Raw genomic sequence first — 19,251 nt, forward strand, 5'->3', positions numbered from 1 at the left:
CCAGGTTGCACCAAAGTATCCTGGGCAGTTGGAGATAGAAAGAGTGAGTTTTACCAGCATGGCTGTCTCCTACCATCTGCTGGGGTCTCCTGGCTCGCTGTCACAGGCCATGACTAGTCTAATGCCTTTTTTGGAGTGGTGTAAACTAAGCTTCTACAGGGAGGACATGCAACCAACCAGTCTCATTTCACAGGACTTCAGATGAGAGTTTGGAGTGCAAATATGTAAGAGCTGGAAGACAGACAGAAATACCAAATGGTAAGGTGAAAAATAAGTGTTTTTACATCAGGGCTGGTGCAGTGGGGAATTAATACTGACTTTCTGCAGTTCTGATCCCAAGAGTAACCTCACGGCAAAGCCTTTTTCTAATGACCTTGGCACAAAACCTGAGAGTGATAATTAAATTTGGCAATGAGTGAAAGTGGGAGGCTTCAATAGTAGGAGGGATGGAGAATGTCTTTGAGAATTGATGGCTTTGAAGAGTGAGAAATGGAGCCAAGATTAAATGTAGCAGCAGAAAGTGCAATGCTGTGAACTTGAGAGAGGAGAAATTTGTGGTGGATTCTAAGAGTGTTTTACTTTCTAGAAATTAGTGAGGAAAGGAAACTGGGATTTAGTGGCTGATAAAGGGTAGCAATGAGCCACCAGAAAGCTGTGAAAAAGGTCATAGAAAAGTTGATCCAAGAGCAGTAATACTGTCAGATGAGAGAGGAATTCAAATTGGAACACAGGCAAAAGAGGCTATCAGGAAGATATCACAAATCCAAAGCTTGTATTGTGAAGAGAGAGTGGCTTACTCCTCTATTACAATGCAAGCTGGAAGGAGATAGGATTATCTTCTTGATGTATTTAGAGAGAAACTACCGGGGGAGAGGAAAGGACTATTTAAGTAAAAGGATAATCTTGACATGGAAACAAGTGGCTGTGTGCTGGGTATGAAAATGGGATAGAGCAGACAAGAAAGCTAGCAAGGCTTCAGGCATCAGAGTGATAAAACAGGAGAGACTGGAAATAGAAAGAGCTGTTAAATGGTTTAGCACCAGACTTGGTAGAGTTAGAGAATGATTGGAGTTGATGATTTTAAAGGTCTTTTAAAACCAGAAAAAAATGATAATTCTGTGTTTCTGTACAGCTAAGCAGCATCAGTCTGGTTTTAAGGTGGGATCTATGGAAGTCATCTAGTCCAACTTTTGTCCTCGAAGCAGGACAGCTTCAAAGCTAGATGATTGATTTTGCTCTAGAGAGGCCAGAACTGTTATCTGGACATTCCTTTACTTTTTTTTTTTTTTCTTTTCTCCCCCCTCATTTCTTAGATGTCTTTAAAGTGAAAGTCAAATTCATGGCCAAACTCCACCGAAGAAGTCATGAAACCAGCAGGGTTAGTGTGCAGGGGCCACGTTCTGTCCTCCAGAACACTTTGATATTCACCCGAAATCGTGCCTAAGGCGAGACCTCAACTTCGCGTGTGCGTGAGGCAGGTGCTTGGGACCAGCTACGGCGGGGCATGGCGGGGCACAGGGCCTGCTCTGGGCCGGTGCTGGCGTGAGGCTGGCCCCGCGCAGCTGTCAGGAGTGAACGCGGGCTGATGCGGACCGGGGCGAGCTCTAGGACCCAGGCGGCTCTAGAACACGACCCACGGGGCGGGCTCGCAGGGCCTTCCGTCATCCTGATTGGCAGCGGCTAAGGGCGGAGCCCGAGCTGTCCCCACCTAGTGGCTGGGGAGAGGGCGGAGCCAGCCCGCCAGGGGAACGGGTCCTCGCGTAGCTGGCGGTGGGCGGGGCGGGCGGCGCAGCTAGTCGTATGCTGATTGGCGAGCAGCGCCGTCGGGTGGGCGCTTCGACGGCGCGGATTGGCGGGTGGCGGCGGATCGACCCCGTGATTGGCAGGCGACTGTAGCGGCGGGTGCGCGGTGGCTGCTGAGCAGTTTGTTTTGCTCGTGGCCCGGGCGCCCTGTGGCGGCGGCGGCGGCGGCGAGCGACTGGGACCGCCCGGGACCGCCCGTCCTCTCCTCAAACCCCCGTCGCCGCGCCGAGACCCGAAGGGCGGCCGCCGGAAGGAGGCGGTGGCGCGGGCCTGGGAATGTGGCGGCGGCTGTGAGCCCTCCCCCTCGGCCCAGCCGCCATGGAGCTGCAGCAGTGACAGCCCCGTACCTCAGCGCGCCGCCGGGCGCGGGCGCGCCGCCCGCCGAAATGGGTGAGACCCGCGGCCGGACACGAACGGGTTGGGGACATTTCGCTGGCCTCGGCGGGGCCCGGGGGCACCTCAGTGGCCTGCGGTTGAGGGGGCGGGCCGCGACGGGGACTCTCCGCAGCACCAGGGAGAGGGCGGGGGGGGCAGCGGTCTCTGGGCTGCCCGCGACGCGCCGGGCCTTCCACGGGACTGTGTTGAGGGCAGCAGCCTCGGGGAGCTGAGCTGCTAACGAGGACTAAGGGGCTGAGGAGCGGGTTTCGGCCCGCGGCCTCCGGGGGTCGCGACTGGCCGGCTCCTGCCCGCGCTGGCTTCGCTGCTGCGGGAGTGGACGCATCGGTCAGCAGCGCAGCCATCGGCAAGCGCGGAAGCCACCAGCCGTGAGCAAGACGCATATTTTGAGAGACTGCTTTAAAATCCTTGAAGAAAGGTTTGGCACCAGCGAGCCCCGGCTGCGAGCAGCGTTGCCGGCCCAGCCGCACACACACCCGGCCCCGGGATTGACTAAAATTGGCCAAAGGGAGTAGCCGAAGATCAGCAAGGTCAGGTCTGGGAGCTGAGGGAGCTTTTGCAGCTTCTAAGAACCAGGTTGCCTGGGTTTGAGATAGGAATTTCTGTGCTTAAACTTGACGAGGGACGTTTTTACTGTGGCGTTAACAGCAGCTTGGGAGCCTGTCAAAACGGCTTTTTCTCTGTCAAGTTTCCATTGAATTATCATTTGTTGTATTTAGAAACACATAAGAAATCAAGGAAAGGAGTTCCAGGAACTCTTTTTGACAGTAAAAAGTTGCTGTCAGGAGTTGCCATCATTGAATTTGAATGCTTAATTCTTTTGGACTGTGTGGCCTGTGTAAAGAGCTGCTTATGGAAAGGGTTTTGGTTTTTTTTATTATTTAGGTAATTTAAATAAAAAACGAGAACAAAAAAATTAATTGCTCTAAACCAGAACTTATCCATATTTGCATATTGGCAAGGGAATTAACTACAGCTGTCCTAAGTACATGATTGCATAGCTTCGTGGCTGCCACTTTAATGCTTCTTCTCTACAGTTGAGTTTAGTTTACTTTGTTGATTCATCTGTATATATGGTTAGTTCTTGTAGATATATCTTAAATTCGTAAAGAAAATGCTGCTGAAAGCAAAAGTCCAACAGCTTTGTTTCCTTTGTGTGCTGCTCTGCTTTTGTCAGTCTGATGAATAGACACAGGTCCATCAGCAGACCTCTGCCTTACAAAGAGATGTGGTGTTATGCAGCCTGTATCTTCTGTAAAGGAAGCAGCCAGATGGTCCATGAGTTTGACATAGTTCAGAAGGAAGAAGCTGGATTGCCACAGACATAGAAAATACTTTTCCAATGGAAGCTGAATGCCTGTTTGTAAGCATGTGGGGGCGACATCACTGAGGCTGGAGCACCTCTCCTGTGAGGACAGGCTGAGAGAGTTGGCTTTGTTCAACCTGGAGATGAGAAGGCTCCAGTGAGACCTTAGAGCAGCCTTCCAGTACCTGAAGGGGCTATAGGAAGGATGGGGAGGGGACTGTTTAGAAGAGCGTGGAGTGATAGGATGCTAGAAATGGTTTGAAACCAGAGCTGGGAAGATTTAGGTTGGACATTAGGAGTAAGCTCTTCACAATGACAGTGGTGAAATACTGAAACAGGTTGCCCAGAGGTGTGGTTCAGTCTTCATCCTTGGAGACTTAAAGGTCCAACCAGATGAGACCCTGGACAACCTGATCTAGTTGGAGGTGTCCCTACTGGCTGCAGGGGTGTTGAACAAGATGACCTTTGAAGGTCCCTTCTAGCCCAGTGCAGTCTGTGAACATCAGAAAGTCCTATTTCATGGCCCACTCTATGTCATACACTCGTGCTGGAGTAATCACATTCCAGCTACTAGCACATCATTCCTGATAAGGGAAGATCTAACCTAAGTTTGTTGAGGAGTCGTGAGCAAGTCATCTAAAGGCTAACAGATACCAGACTCTGTCACACTCTGCTTTTCTTCCATCTTGTTTTGCCTAATCAAGTCTGAAAGATCCCTGGGATGGTGATCAGCAGGAGCTTGGTGTCGCAGTTTGGCTTCACCCCTTTGGTGCAGCTGAAGCTCACTGAGGGTCATTCTCTGGCCCTTTGCAGAAGGGGCTGTGATTGAGGGGTATTTGGTAGCTCCTTGGTAGCATTTAAAATACAGATAATTAGAATCTTAGACTTGTCTAGGTTGGGAAAGACCTTAAGGATGGAGTCCAGCTGCTAATCGGCTTGCTCCTGACACCAAGAAACATATTGCTATCCAGGGAAGGCAGGGAAGAGGGGTGTCTGGGCTGGCTGATTGGGGCAGGCCCAGCTGAAACGCACTGCAGGCCCAGCTGCAGTCGAGTCTTTCCCTCGATCTGCTCTTTTTTCCTGCCTGTGTCACTTCCTTCCCTTGGCTCACAGGCGCTCATGGCCCAGCTCGGAGCTCCCGGCTTTACCGGCTGTGACACACCTCCCCACACGCACACACACAACCGCTGAGGGGAAGGGGAGCCTGCAGGTTATGACCAGCTTAAATCCCGACCTCTTCTGTAGTGTGTGGGAAAGGAGGGGTACTCCATGTAGCTACCACGTGGGTCGGAGTTCATAGAAAAGCTCTGATGGGTTTTTTTCTTCTTTCAAGTCTCCAAACCAGGTCACTTACTAAAAGTTGAGCAGCACAGCGTTTTGTTACCACTGAGGCTGTCACAGAGTACCCAGTGCTCATCCGACTGCATGCGGGTGACTTGAAATTGAACTTTTTCCAAACCCTTTTTTTTTCCCCACAGCTTTAAACATATCCTCAGTTTCTCCACCTCAGCTGTGAGGTTTACCCCTTTCCCTGGATCTGCAGATCAGCTTTGCTGAGACAGTGGCAGACAACAAACGCTGCTGTTCAGTCGCATTTTTTTCCCCTCTCTCAAACAAACGTGGCATCGCTTCTTCTCTTGCCATGATGTATAAAATAGCATCCTGGTTTATAGAGGTTTACAGACTTCCTGTTTTCACCAACGTGCAGATGCTTTGAACTTCATGATTTTTTTTCTTATATTTTGCTCAAAACTGTTTCCATTTCTGCCACAGCACATCACTGACTCGCACAGACCTGTGCAGTAAACCACATCTTAGTTGAAATAAATGCTTTCTGCAGAGGAATGGCTCTCTCTATGAGTAGCAGTTCCCTTTTATCGATGTTATAAAAATCCTGGAGTGTAGTTTTTCAAACATGAAAAGCATTTCCTGGACAACATCTTTACCACACAAAGCAGAACTGTGTTTCCCAGACCTACTGGAGACCGAGTGAAACAGGGTCCCTCAGTGCTCTTCAAAAATGGCTTCGTTGGCATTTGGAAGAACTTCTGCTTTGTGATTGATGTGATGCTGCTGCACATGTTTCTTGGAAGGCAACCTATGGAAATCCTGTTTTGGTGGGAATAAAGAAGTAGTCATGCTCCTCAGTGTTAAATCCATCACAATGCTATCCCCACTGGAAACATGTTTTTCCCTACACAAGCTCAGATCAATATTTGATGTTTATTTTATGTTTTAAGAAGATAGATGTGGTGCTGAAGGACATGGTTTAGGACCAGACTTGGAGGTAGATAAGGGTTGGGCTCAGTCTAAAAGGTCTTTTCCAACCCAGCTCCTAAAAGATCTTTTTCAACCCAAGTCCTGAAATATCTTTTCCAACCATGTCTTAAGAGGAAGGGCTGAGGGAACTGGATTTGGTTAGTCTTCAGAAGAGAAGGCTGAAGGGAAACCTCCTTACCCTCTACAACCACCTCACATGTATCAAGGGACAGGACAAGAGGAAGCAGCCTCGTTTTGTGTCAGGGGAGGCTCAGCTTGGATACTGGGAAAATCTTCTTCACAGAAAGGGTTCTCAGCCTCAAATAGAATGTCCAGGGAGGTGATGGAGTCACCATCCCTGGAGGTGTTTAAAAGACTCATGATGTGGTGCTGAGGGATGTGGTTTAGCAGCAGTGGTGGGGTTGTGAGCTCTAAGTGAGTGGTTGGGCTTGATCTCAAAGGTCTCTTCCAAGCTCAACAATTCTATGGTTCAACCAAAGTGATTCTAAGACAATTACTCCATCATTCCCCACCTCACCAACACAGGGATGGATTACGGAGGCTGTGTTTTGGTACTAGAGAACTGGTAGCTCTGTGTAAGACTTAAAAGCTGCAGAGAATCCCAGAGTCCTTTAGGTTGGAATAGACCTTTAGTATCTTTGAGTCTAACCATCTAACATGGCACTGCCAGGGCACCACTAAACCTCGACAGTAATCTTGTAAGGTTCAACTTTACCTGGAGTTGTTCCATCAGCTTTTGCCAGTGTGTTAACTGTTCCTTTCTGCTTGGATGCCACTAAGATTTCAGTTAGCTCTTGTCTAGGGGGAAACAGCTGACAAGGACTAAGATAAAGGTGCTTGCTAGATGCTGCCTTCAGGAGTTTACTGTCCTTGGCATGTTGTAAATTCACAGCTTGCGATAGGTAATAAAGAAATTGACACTGTAGCCCAGCTACAGTCTTTTAATATTAAGAGATATATAATTGGTTAATGAAGTGGCTGTCCTGGGCATGCTTCCTCACACAAATGTGAGGCTGTAACCAGCTGATTGTATCCAGTTTGGGCTACACCTGTATGCAACTGTTGCATTCTAACCAGTGATCCTGCATTTCAAGTGATATCCCAAGCTGTATGATACAAGTTTGTACTTGGAGATGTATTTTTTGATTGACTCGATTCCTTAGTTCTAAACTGCTTCCATAGCTGTTTTGCTTCTTGCCCAAAGGAACTCTGCCAAGACAAGCTCTTCTTCATCTTCCTGGTATCTGGCCAAACCCAAACTGCACTGTAGTGAAAAACTAGTCTCCTAGCTCTTCGCTGCTTGTTTTGGGTGGTAGAGACCCCAGGGATGTGCCAGTCCATAATTTGTAATACTTTGTTGTGCAAAGATAGAGGTTTTTGTCTGCCGGGTGACTCAAAGGCTGTGCTTAATATCAAAGAGGATTAAAGAAGAAGAGTAAATTTGAGACACTCCAATAAGTTGAGAGGTTAAACCTTCAAATGCAAAGTTGGAAGCCGTTTCAAAAAGCAGGTGTGGGGGCGGGGAAGAGTTGTGCTGTTAGCTACCTGGAACTCAGACTTAATTCACAACTGGATTTTGACATTCTCCTCCCACAAGGGGTTACTCAGTGCTGAGATAGCTCCTTGAGATTATTGCCTTTGGCTGACGTGCTTTGCAAGAAAGCAACCTATTGCTTTGGTGGTGTTACTTATACCCCTCACTTCTGCATGCAGCTGGAATTTGAAGTACTCCTCTCCTTTCTCCACTGCCACAATGTAGTTATTGTCTCATTTGGCTTGTCTTGGACGGCAGAGATTTGGTGGGTTTTAGTTTGGGGGGGTTTAAGTAACTTTATTTTCTCTGCCTTTCCCTTTTTGTAAGAGCCTTACTCTTAGCACCTTCTGCAAATGCTCTGGGAGGTTTCTTTCCATTCTCCTCTCTTGTCTGGCCTAGGCTTGATGTTGCTCTTTACCTGGTACTACGTAATGTAGCTCACAGTGGAAGAACCTCAGCTTTAGTGTTTAATTGTCTCCATTTAGTGCTCTACCTTTTGGGCCGAAGCTGTTGGTTGTATCAAAGATCCTGTTAGTGTGACTTCTGACTGGAACTTGTTTAGTTGTTAGAATCATGGAGTCATTTTGGTTGGAAAAGACCTTCAAGATCATTGAGTTCATTCTTCTCTACCAAGTCTGCTACTAAACCATATATTTCAGCCCCACATCCCCATAGCTTTGAAACACCTCCAGGGATGGGGGTTCAACCACCTCCTTGGGGACCTTGTACCAGTGTTTGAGAACCCTTTCAGTCAAGAAGTTTCTTCTACTGCCCAACCTCCAAGGCCATTTCCTTTTGTTTTATCACTTGTTACCAGGGAGAAGAAACCAACCTCCACCTTTCTCCAGCCTGCTTTCAGGCACTTGTGGAGAGGAGGTCTCCCCTCGACCTCCTCTTCCAGCTGATCAACCCTCATTCCCTCAGCCATGTTACTCCCTTACGCTGTATTTTTATCCCTTTTTGCTTCTAAGTTTTGGTAGCCTTCCCTTCCCGCATGTGTTGGAAGCTGTTTGTGTCCCACATCTGTCATCTTTCCGCACTGAAAAAAAATAGTTTGTTATTCAGACATTGATTAATTACAAGCCCACTCTTCTGCATAAAACATAAACTTCATTGGGAGCTGCTGACGAACAAATGCATAACATGGAACTGGAGAAACAAATAGTCCCAGTGAGTCCACTTGACTGAGCAGTGCAGATGCTAGGCAGCCCCTCACTGAATGTACAGCAAATGTTCCCAGGGCACTACTTCCAAGTGGAAGCCATTACCCATCCAAACCAGTTTTCATGAGTCAGAAGCAAATGCTGGATTTAAAAAATCAAATTTAACTTACTTGCAGCTTAGCATCCAAAATGCTTTCTTCAGTATAAGCACTTCACAGAATCAGAAAATTGATTGAGTTGAAAAAGACCTCTAAGGTCATCAAGTCCACATGTCAGCATAACACCACCATGGCCACATATTTCTTGTACACCTCCAAGGATGGTTACTCCACCACCTCTCTGGGCAGCCTGTTCCAGTCCCTGACCACTCTTGAAGCAAAGAAATTTTTCATGCTGTCCAACCTAAAGCTCCCCTGGCACAATGTCAAACTGACATGTTTGAGGACTTTGTGAAGACAGGAGGATTGCACATATCAAGCACTGCACACCTGACACTGTCACACAGTCAGGGATGTGATAACCGTTTTATCTGGTTCACATCACATCCAGAAGCTCCACTTGTCAAAAACATTAAAACTGTTATCCAAACTGGTGGTGATGACCAGACAAACTCTTTTAGAAGGTTTTTGTTCTGGGCATGTTCAGAGCTGATCTAATCACTCGTTTCAATTTCATAGATTCATAGTATTATTTGAGTTGGAAGAGACTTTAAAGATGATCCAGTTCCAAACCCCCCTGCCATGACAGAGACACCTTCCTCTAGACCAGGTTGCACATGGCCACATCAAACCTGGCTTTGGACATTTAATCATAGGATAACTTTAACTGGAAGGGATCTTGATGACTTCAGAAACAATCTGAGGTGACTCTTTGTTCAGCTTTTCATTTTCTTTCTCCTGGCTGTGATTTGTTCCACTAGCAAGCAAGAAGTCAAAGTTAACTGGATATAAAATTGGAAAGAACCGATTCTGACAGGGTTTTCCTTGGAAGAAACACATCAGCTTGCCCTCCCTAATTGACCTCTAATGATCCAGCAAATCTGTCCATGTTGTACTGTTTGTTGTGAACAGAACTAGGGGCTGAGGATATTTATTCAGAACCTTTTTCTGTGGAATAGTACAAGTGACTTAAAATTCCCCTCTCTGTTGACTACATCACTGTGTCAGGTTGCGTTTGGGCTTTTGTGATTAAAAGGAATCAACAGTATATTTGCAGAGATCCTACTAAGGATTGTCTTTGCATGAGCCTGCAGAATCAAATGCAGGTGTTATGGTTGATACTCACTCAAGCATCTTACTGCTAAAATTGTTCTCCATCCCAGATGAACAAGAGGCCTTGAAATCCATCATGAAGGACCTGGTAGCACTTCAGATGAGCCGGCGTCACAGACTGCCTGGATATGACACTATGAAGAATAAAGACAGCCCTCACTCCCACAAACAGGTAACAGCCCATTTCATGGGGACCTCAAACTGTTGCCTGGGGACAGAGTTAGGTGGCAGAGGGTTCTGGCTTGTGCTTCCAAGAGGTAAGATATTGCAGTTGGGTTAGCTCTTTGGAGAAGAGAAGGCTCCAGAAGCTCCAGGGAGACCTTCGAGCAGCCTTCCAGTACCTGAAGGGAGTTACAGGAGAGCTGAGGAGGGACTTTTTACAAGGCCTTGTAGTGCTAGACAAGGAGCAATGATATTGAGCTGAAAGAGGGGAAATCGAGACTGGAGATCAGGGACAAATTCTTTTGAGTGAGGTGGTGAGACACTGGAACAGGTTGCCCGGGGAGGTTGTGGAACCTGGAGGTGTTTAAGGCCAGGTTGGAGAGGACCCTCAGCAAGTCTAGTGGGAGATGTCTCTGCTTATGGTAGGAAGGGTTGGAACTAGATGACTTTTAAGGTCCCTTCCAACCCAGACCATTCTATGACTCTCTGACTGTGCTCAGGCTGTGTTGCATGCATGGGAGCTGTCTTTTTTACCTACCTTTATGGACTGAGGAAAGCGCAGGTATGATAATTTCCAACATCTTAGTATTCTGCCTTCCTCCCACACAAGCTTTTAAGGGGGTTTGGTCCATATAGATTAGGTGAAAAAATTTACCTTTTTTTTTTTTGGCTTTTCACAGTGATGTTGCCTTTTTATTTATTTTTAATTACTTTGTTTGTTTGCTTTGTTTTTTTAAGAAAAAACACAATGCCAGCAGTCCGCCCATCTTGGGCAGCCCTGCAATAACAAACCAGTGTGCCTCTGCAGTGGAAGAAAAAAAAATTCCGGTAAGAAAAGCGTCTTTTATTCAATATTAACAGTTGTGATTGAGGAACATGCTTTAAATTGTGTGTGGTGACCTACATAGAATCCATTTAGGCAGGTGTGGGAGGCAAAGAAAGCTTTTCTTTGCTGATTCTGTCATAATGTAGCAGTGCGATGCACTTTTCAGTGTGATGAAAGTAATAGAATTGTATCATAGGATGACTCAGGTTGGAAGGGACCTCAGAGATCATCTTCTCTGACCTCCCTGCCATGGGTAGGGTCTGTCAACTAGACTTGACTGCTCAAGGCCTCACCCAACTTGGCCTTGAACACCCCAGGGAGGAAGCATCCACAACATCACCTGGGCAGCCTCTTCCAGAGTCTCACCACCCTTCCACTGAAAAACTTCTTCCTCAGCAGGCAGCTCTACCTCAGCTTCTCCCCTGTCCTGTCTGTATTGAAAAGTTTCTCTACAGTAAGTAGCAGGATCAATACTTTAAAACATTTCTAGGTTTCTTTCACATTGCTAGAGGCTTTATTTGGGTAGAGAAAAGTATTGCATTTGCTTCCTAGAGGAAAGGAAGGACAGAACAGAATTGCTGTGTCAGTGTGTGCTGCAAATCATGTCAGCGAAATAACTCAAAGCAAAAGCTACCATTCCAATCAAGAATTCTTTGTCCATTACTATCTTAAAAAATTAGTTACTTGCAGTTAGACAAATGGTAACAGGATAAGTTGCCTGTATCAGTAAAATAACTGGTTCCAGTTATATCCTTATTATAGACTTAAACTTTTTGGAACAGGCTTTAAAATTCATGTCTGACTCTTCTTTATGCTTTGTCTGCTTATAATCTACTTGTTCGGCTGGGATCTGGGATTTCCTCGAATGTGCTGGACAAATCTGTGAATGAAGCAGTACAAAATCCTTTCCAAATCACTTTGGAACATAAATTCAGAAATGTCTTAACTCCAGATCTGTAATCATTATTTATGGGATTGCATCACAGGAAAGCTCCAGTACTGAACTTGGATTTTAGTTATTACTCATCTCTCAGGACGGTTCATGCGAGTTGCTTTAAGATGCGGGTTGTGTAGGTGATAGGTCTGCTGCTTTCAAAGGGAACAAAAAACACTGGATGTTTAACTGCCCTGAGTTCTCTCTGACATTTAAACACTAAGATCACTTGGAACACCTTTTCTTAGATCTTTGAAAAATAGACCCTAATAACCACTGTTGGATCCTTTTGAAAAGTTACTGGGAGTTGCCAAATTTCCCCCTCCCCTTCCCTTTGTTACACAGGTTTGAAAGCATGCAGTGGAGTTGAGAAAGATGTTCTGGTTTGCTTAGCTACCAGCAAGTTTGAGAAGGGTGTTGTGGAGGCAGGGAATTAATATGTGGCCGAGTCAGGAATTTTATACAAAAATAGAGTTGTTTTATTTTCCCAAAACCCGCCCCCAAAACTATATATACAAAGATTAGTTTAATTAACAGATTCAGTTGCTTGAGAATATCTACAGGGATACCATCGATAATCTGACTATTTTGGAAGTCAGAAGTTGGAAAAGGCTTTAGCTATTAATTAATAGCCTTTTCTTACTAATAAAGTTGAGCCAAAATAACTCACGATCAGGCTGACTTCCTCCTTCGGTCTGTCTCTCTCTCATTCCCTTTCAGCAGCTGCAGGTGGACCATTAAGGGTCGTTAGGCTTACAAAGGGTGTCAATAGGTGAAGCAGTCCTTTGAAGCTTTCTGTATTCAGCTTAGGCGAGCAAGGTGGGGGGAACTCTCAGGTAAGCACCAAAGGTTCAGGCAGTAACGAACTTCAAGCGGGACGAACTCCAAGGTGGGAACCCCCAAAGGTGGGAAGCCCCCAATATTTATACCCTCTCTAGACAAAGAGCAGAATTACCACCTCCTTAGGCGTGAAAGGGCACAGCCAATCCCAGCCCGATTCCAGCGCGGGCACTGCACGGGGCGCTCCTCGTGCGGGCAGGACCCCTTTGCTCACGTCCTCCACGCCTGCAGGGCAGGGGAGGGGGTGGGGGGAACCAGGCGGCTTTTGCTCTCCATTCAAGCCACAGAGGGAGAGCAGCAATTTAGGGGTATACAGGACTCCAGGACAAAGGGTCTTTGTGCTGACTAATTTTAACTGACTGATTTTCACACTTGGCTGTTTCATGCCCTAAAACACATCTTGAGGTCAGAAATTGAATCCGAAAAAAATGATGTAAGTTCATCTAGAAACTCCTATTTATTTCAGAAGATCATAGAATAGCTCAGGTTGGAAGGGACCTCAGAGGTCATTTTCTCCAACCTCCCCACCATGGGCAGGGACACCTCTCAACTAGACTCAGCTGCTCAAGGCCTTGTCCAACCTGGCCTTGGACACCCCCAGAGAGGAGGCAGCCACAGCCTCTCTGTGCAACCTGTTGCAAAGTCTCCCCATCCTCGTACTGAAGAACTTCTTGCTAAGATCCAATCTGACTCTCCCTCAGCTTCAAACCATTCCCCCTTGTCCTGTCTGTAGACACCCTCATGAAAAGTCCCTCCACAACCTTCGCGTAGGATCCCTTCAGGTATTGGAAGGCAGCAATAAGGTCCCCCTGGAGTTTTCTCTTCTCCAGGCTGAGCACCCCCAGCTCCCTCAGCCTAGCCTCACAGCAGAGCTGCTCCAGCCCATGATTCACCTTTGTGGCCTCCTCTGGACTTGCTCTGTGTCCTTCGACCAGGCTGCTTATAACAGTATAGCTAAAAAACGTCCCAACAATCCAGAGCCTTCCTTCCCTGAAGGAATCACTTCTCCATCCATTTTGTCTAAGAAACAACACTTACATCACCAGTTGACTGGCGGACATCATTTAGTTCATTATTCCTACACTGCTGGATGCATTTTTCCTTCATTGTTCAATGGAAATGAGTTCTCTCAAATTTGCTTCACTTTGGTGTCAATCTGGAGTAAGTTCTTTCTCTCCTCACATCTGAGAAAACAGCTTTGGTAAAGTCAGGTGTAAATTTCCCTCCTCCCTGCAGATGGTGGTTGTTGTGATTGGGAAGCTCATTTGTCATGATCAGTGCTGTACCTCCTGTACTGCTGCAGGAATCCTGTGTGCTCAGGGATTGCCTGGGTCCCTTTGAACTGCATTCTTGACCACTCAGCCTGCCAGATACTTCCTCTTAGCTAAAGAGCATTTCCTGGCCACATTTTTTTGAAGTTCCTAGATGTATGATTGCCTATTGTCTGGGGCTTTCACAGATGGCTTAATCTATCCCAATCACAGAAACTGTGCAGCAGAACTGATGGAGTCTTATCAGAGCAGATTTTTCCCTTTTATTTATATCTTTCTAACCTAAATTGGGATTTGAACTTTGATCTCCAGAGTTGAAAGTACAGCATGTTGACTCTTCCAGGCCACATGGCATCTTTGGAGTGCACAGGTTGTGTGACCAGTGCTTTCAACCTTCACAGAATGGTAGGGGGTGGAAAGGACCTCAAAAAGTCATCCAGTTCAACCCCCCTGCCAAGGCAGGTCACACAAGAACACATCCAGGCAGACTTGGAATGTCTCCAGAGAAGGAGACTCCACAACCTCTTTGGGCAGCCTGCTCCAGAGATCTGTCACAATAAAAAAGTTTCTCCTGTTCCCAGGGCACCTCCTCTGCTCCAGCTTGCTCCCACTGCCCCTTGTCCTGTTCTTGGCCATCTCTGAGCAGAGCCTGGCTCTGACCTCCCTACACTGCCCTGCACATTTTTATCAACAGCAATGAGGGCAGCCCTCAGGCTCCTCTGCTCCAAGCTCCAAGGACCAGCTCCCTCAGCCTGTGATTACAGGGAGATGTTCCACTGCCTTCAGCAGCTTTGTTGCTCTGTGCTGAACTCTGAAGCAGTTCCCTGAGGTCCTCTTGAACTGAGGGGCCCTGAACTGGACACAGTATTCCAGGTGCAGCCTCACCAGGCCAGAGAGTAGAGGAGGAGGAGAAGCTCTCTCGATCTAATAGTGACCTCTTTGCCTTTAAAAGATGACATATGGTTAACTTGTCTGTTAACCATAGTTTTGAGTTTCAGGGGCTGCAAGCTTGCAAAAGCAGAGATTTAGTCTGTGTCTTGACAGTGAAGAATGTAGCTTTTTCATGCCACAGAAGAAAACGTGAGAATGCCCAAAGAAAATCTGCTTCAGTTCATGTGCATGTGCAGCTAGACACAATTTCAGGTTTTTGCCATGCAAGAAAGATTCGTTTTCCTTAGAAAGTATTTCAGTGTCTTCTAAGTGACAATCACAGAATCATAGAGTTGTTTTGGTTGGAAAAGATTTCCAAGATCATCCAGTCTGACTGTTAACCCAACACCACCATGGCCCCAAGTGCCACATCTGCACGTTTCTTGAACACCTTCGGGGATGGTGACTCCACCACCTCCCTGGGAAGCCTGTGCCAATGCCTGACCACTACCGCAGCAAAGAAATTTTTCCTCATCTCCAACCTAAACCTCTCCTGGCACAATTTCAGGCCATTTCCTCTCATTCTATGACCTGATACTAGGGAGAAGAGACCAACCCCCACCTCGCTCCAGCCTCCTTTCAGGCAGCTGTATAAAGCAGTGAGATCTCCCTTCAGCTGCCTCTTCCCCAGACTAAACACCCCTAGTTCCCTCAAGTGCTTCTTCTCAGCCCTGTTCTCCAGTCCCTTCCCCTGCTTCGTTGCCCTCCTCTGGACCCCCTCCAGTAACTTACAAGAAAAAAGAATCACAATATAGTTTTTACCCCTTTCTTCGTCTTTCTCCTTTAGCAATTTCTCCATTTCTCATGATGCTGTGTTCACCTCTCAGCCTCTTGTCCACAGTTTGCTTCAGCGTCCTTCTCAACACGCTGTGTTCACCTCTCAGCATCTTGTTGTCTGGTTTGCTTCAGTGTCCTCATGGTGCTATGTTCACCTTTCAGCATCTTGTCCACAGTTCACTTCAGTGTCCATAGAGAAAGTTCTCAGACTTGTTTTGTTCAGCCTTTTGAGAAGTCAAAGCCAACTGCAGTTACCAATTGTAATTGGGCCTTAAAATGCTGCTCTGTGTGCCAGAGTTTGGTTGTGAACTCACCTTCTGTTCTTTTCTTCTGCAGAGTGATGTAAGGATCAAGTTTGAACACAACGGGGAGCGACGGTAAGTCTGTCTTCACCACTTGGATTCTTTGCTTAGTGGAATCATTTTGTCATCAGTAATTCAGGTTAAATATATTCTTGGCTTTATTTTCCTTCTTCCTGAATAAAAAAAAACCGCACAGTGAAGGGCAATAGCAAACAGGTCATCCTTAGCTTGGTTATTTTTAAGTATCAGTGAGTCATGCCACATTTATCTTTGATTTATTTTCATAATACTGCAATTCACTTAAAATGGGTAATATTAACAACGCTGCCCAGCCTGAAATGAATTCACCCTGACAGTCCTATTTCAGATATATTCCTCTCTTTTTTTTTTTATTTAACTGGAACTGATCACCTTAGTGTCATTCTTTTCTAGTTTCTTATTTCCTGATGACCTGTCACTGTCCTGCTGTGGTTGATCAACAGCTACAGCAAGAGAAGATGTTTCACTGGTGTGAAAGTGAACTTCTTATTTCCTCTGATACTTGGGTTTGATAGACTTTCTTTTACCAAAAAAACCCACCAGAATTAATTATCATTATCAGTGTTTGCAAATTGTTTTTAATAGGCAAAACTGCCTAGACAGGTCAAAATAGGCTCAAAAAGACTCCTCTTTGCCATCTAATTGAGAGAAATTCTTGATATTATTATGGCTGTTCAGTGGCTTTGTGAACATATTAAAAAGCTCCAGGCTTGTTTGCAGCCTCTTTGAGGCTCCTCTCGAGCTCTCAGCTGAGGAGAAAAAGGAAGCTTGATGTTAGATTCCATTTTTTCAAACAATTGGTTCATAATCATAACTGTGTGCTGCTCTTCACATGCATCCCATGGGAGGCCTGCGGTTCCTCCCGTTCCAGACAGCACTTTCAACACAAAATCACAGAATGGCTTAGGTTAGAAGGGATCTTAGAGATCAGCCACTCTCACCTCTCTACCATGGGCAGGGGCACCTCTCAACTAGACTTGGTTGCTCAAGGCCTCATCCAGCCTGGCCCTGAACACCTCCAGGGAGGAGGCATCCACAAACACTCTGGGAAACCTATTCCAGAGTCTCGCTTCCCTCATACTGAAGAACTTCATAAGATCCAGCCTAACCCTGATCTCCCCCAGCTTCAAACCATTTCCCCTTGTCCTGTCTCTAGACAGGCTTCCGCAGCCTTCTTTAGGATTCCTTCAGATATTGGAAGGCAGCTCTAAGGTCCCCTCAGAGTCTTCTTCAAGCTGAACAACCCCAGCTCACTCAGCCTATCCTTATACCAGAAGTGCTCCAGCCCTTGGACCATCTTTTGGCCTTCTCTGGACTCTCTCCAGCAACTCTGTATCCTTCTTATGCTAGGGACACTGGAACTGAAGGCAGGATTGGAGGTGAGGTCTCAGCAGAGCAGAGTCAAAGGACAGAATCCCCTCTCTTGCCCTGCTGGCCACACTCCTCTGGCTGCTGCCCAGCACACATCTGCCTTGGAGCCTGTGTGAGGGCACTGCTGGCACCTGGGGAGCTGCTTAGCAGCCAACACCCCCAAGCCTTTTTCTTCACTGCTGCTCTCAGCTGCATGAAGCAGTTAATGGTTTCACGTTAAAGTGGAAATTTTGTGTTGATAAAGCAGTGTGAGTTGTCTGTAGTGATCTTAACAGCCTGTTACTAGCTGAGCTGCTTAAGGGTCCTCCTCAAGTATCCTCCTTTATCAAACTGAGGGATTTTTGTTAAAATAGAAAAGCAGAGGAATCTTGTATTGATAAAGCAGCCAGCAGAGATCATTTGTGAAATCTTCCTCAAAAATCGAACTATTTTTGCTCATCAAAGCCCTACACAGTAAGTCCTGTCACTAAAAAAAAAAACACTTTGAGTGCTTAGGGAGAAATGTTAGAAGTAATCATAGGTGGGATGTGCTGCTGCCTTTGTCAAACAGATCTTCTCAGCACTCAGCACATGCCAGTGACATTGTGTGGACTACAACAGAGGTGCTGTGCATCAGGTCACATTTTCTTGTGATCTCATGTTCAGACAAGGTAAGTAAGAGGCAAAATGTTTTCACCAAAGCCCTGTCATCTTGCATGTCTTCTGCCTGAGTGCATTTAAGATGGCACACTGCTCAGGGGAGAAGAAAAGGGTTGTTATGGTTTTGGGTTTTTTGCAGCAGTACATGAAAATGAAAGGGTTGATTGTGTGTTAGTCTAATTATGCAGTTAGGCTTGCCTGAATTCCCCATTCCCAGAGTGGTATGCAGTTACAGCCAGGCAGCGAGCTCCCAGAATTTAAGTGTGTGTGCTTGGTTTCAGAGAAGCTGCCAGATCTAACCACAAATATTTAAGGTGGTCAGGCAGGAATGGGCTTCTTAAACCCTGCAGTCCATGATTTTGTGTTAGAGGAGCGCAGAGAATTCTTTGTAACTAATAGAATTTGCAGCACCTGAGAACAGCTCTGCTTTTTAATGCATGGAGCACAGAATGGAAGCCTTTATAAGGGACTGCAGCTCAACCGAGAGCTAAATTGCATTAGTACAGTGCCAGAGGACTATCATTTCATGGATAGGCTTCTTAGGAGTACGTGGGAAATGTTATTGTGGGCTGCTTTTTAACAGGGACAATTATTTCTAAGTAGCTGAATGTCGTAGGTCTGGTAGCAAGATGAACCCTTCCTAGGAAAGGGGCTAAGTGTGCCAGCTAACGCTGGAGCTGTGTCAAACAAAAACTGCATGTCACGGGAAGATGCAGGGTGCTGGCAATGCAGGCTGGATGGATGTGTTGGAAGCTAATTCTTCCATCTGAAGCATGGGTTCAGCACAAGCTTCCCCAGTTCTCTGAGCTTCCCCAGAGGTGATTTTGGGGTTTCACTGAGCTCACTGTCCTTGTCAGCAGGGTAGATCTTGAGCTTCTATGGTCCATTCGGCTCTTCCTATTTCTGCCTGATGACAAAATTATTAAGTGGTGTTAGAAATGAAGCCTGTTATGGCAGTATTTCAGGTGTGGCAAAGCAAGAGTGGTTTTAAGTTGCAGCAGTGGTGTAACCAGCTCTCAGAATGCTCTGACAGCTTGCAGAAGGATGGTGCCTGTCAGCCGTGTCCCAGAGCTGTTTTGTTTAACTTGCTGCTGGTGGAGATGCAGCATTGTACTGTGGCCTGTGGAAGCAGATGGTGAGAAGTCTGGTTACAGGAGCCTGAGGGCAGGAACAGACATCTGAACCTTGTGCAGCAGAGATGCAAAGTGGGTTTCTGAGTAGTAGACATCCTTGGCTTGCTAGGATAGTGGGTTGGGAATTCGTATTTGAATCGTATTTGAATCTTCCAGTTCGCTGACCCCAGGGTATTTTACTTGCCAGTCTTCTGAAGGTGGTGGAAAAACATCTTCTTCTACAGCTGTTAGGATCGTACTTGGCAGGTTCCTTCAGAAGAATCATAGAGTGGTT

At 46.4% G+C, this 19,251-nt stretch overlaps 1 protein-coding gene across 3 annotated transcripts in view; it reads left to right on the forward strand.

Moving 5' to 3' along the window:
- The first annotated feature begins 1,840 nt into the window (after positions 1–1,840).
- Positions 1,841–19,251, forward strand: part of MAP3K3 (mitogen-activated protein kinase kinase kinase 3) — a 55,902-nt gene continuing 38,491 nt past the window's right edge. The window contains exons 1-4 of one of the 3 annotated variants that reach the window (XM_064174144.1): positions 1,841–2,193; positions 9,804–9,925; positions 10,654–10,743; positions 15,830–15,870. In XM_064174144.1, coding sequence (XP_064030214.1) covers positions 2,190–2,193; positions 9,804–9,925; positions 10,654–10,743; positions 15,830–15,870 — 257 coding nt within the window. In that variant the 5' untranslated portion in view covers positions 1,841–2,189. Of the gene's footprint in view, positions 2,194–9,803; positions 9,926–10,653; positions 10,744–15,829; positions 15,871–17,470; positions 17,856–19,251 lie in introns of those variants that run through there. The other 2 variants (XM_064174145.1, XM_064174146.1) reach the window with 2 other exon arrangements.

Source organism: Pogoniulus pusillus, chromosome 40 (assembly GCF_015220805.1).
Source record: "Pogoniulus pusillus isolate bPogPus1 chromosome 40, bPogPus1.pri, whole genome shotgun sequence".
Lineage (NCBI taxonomy): Eukaryota > Metazoa > Chordata > Aves > Piciformes > Lybiidae > Pogoniulus > Pogoniulus pusillus.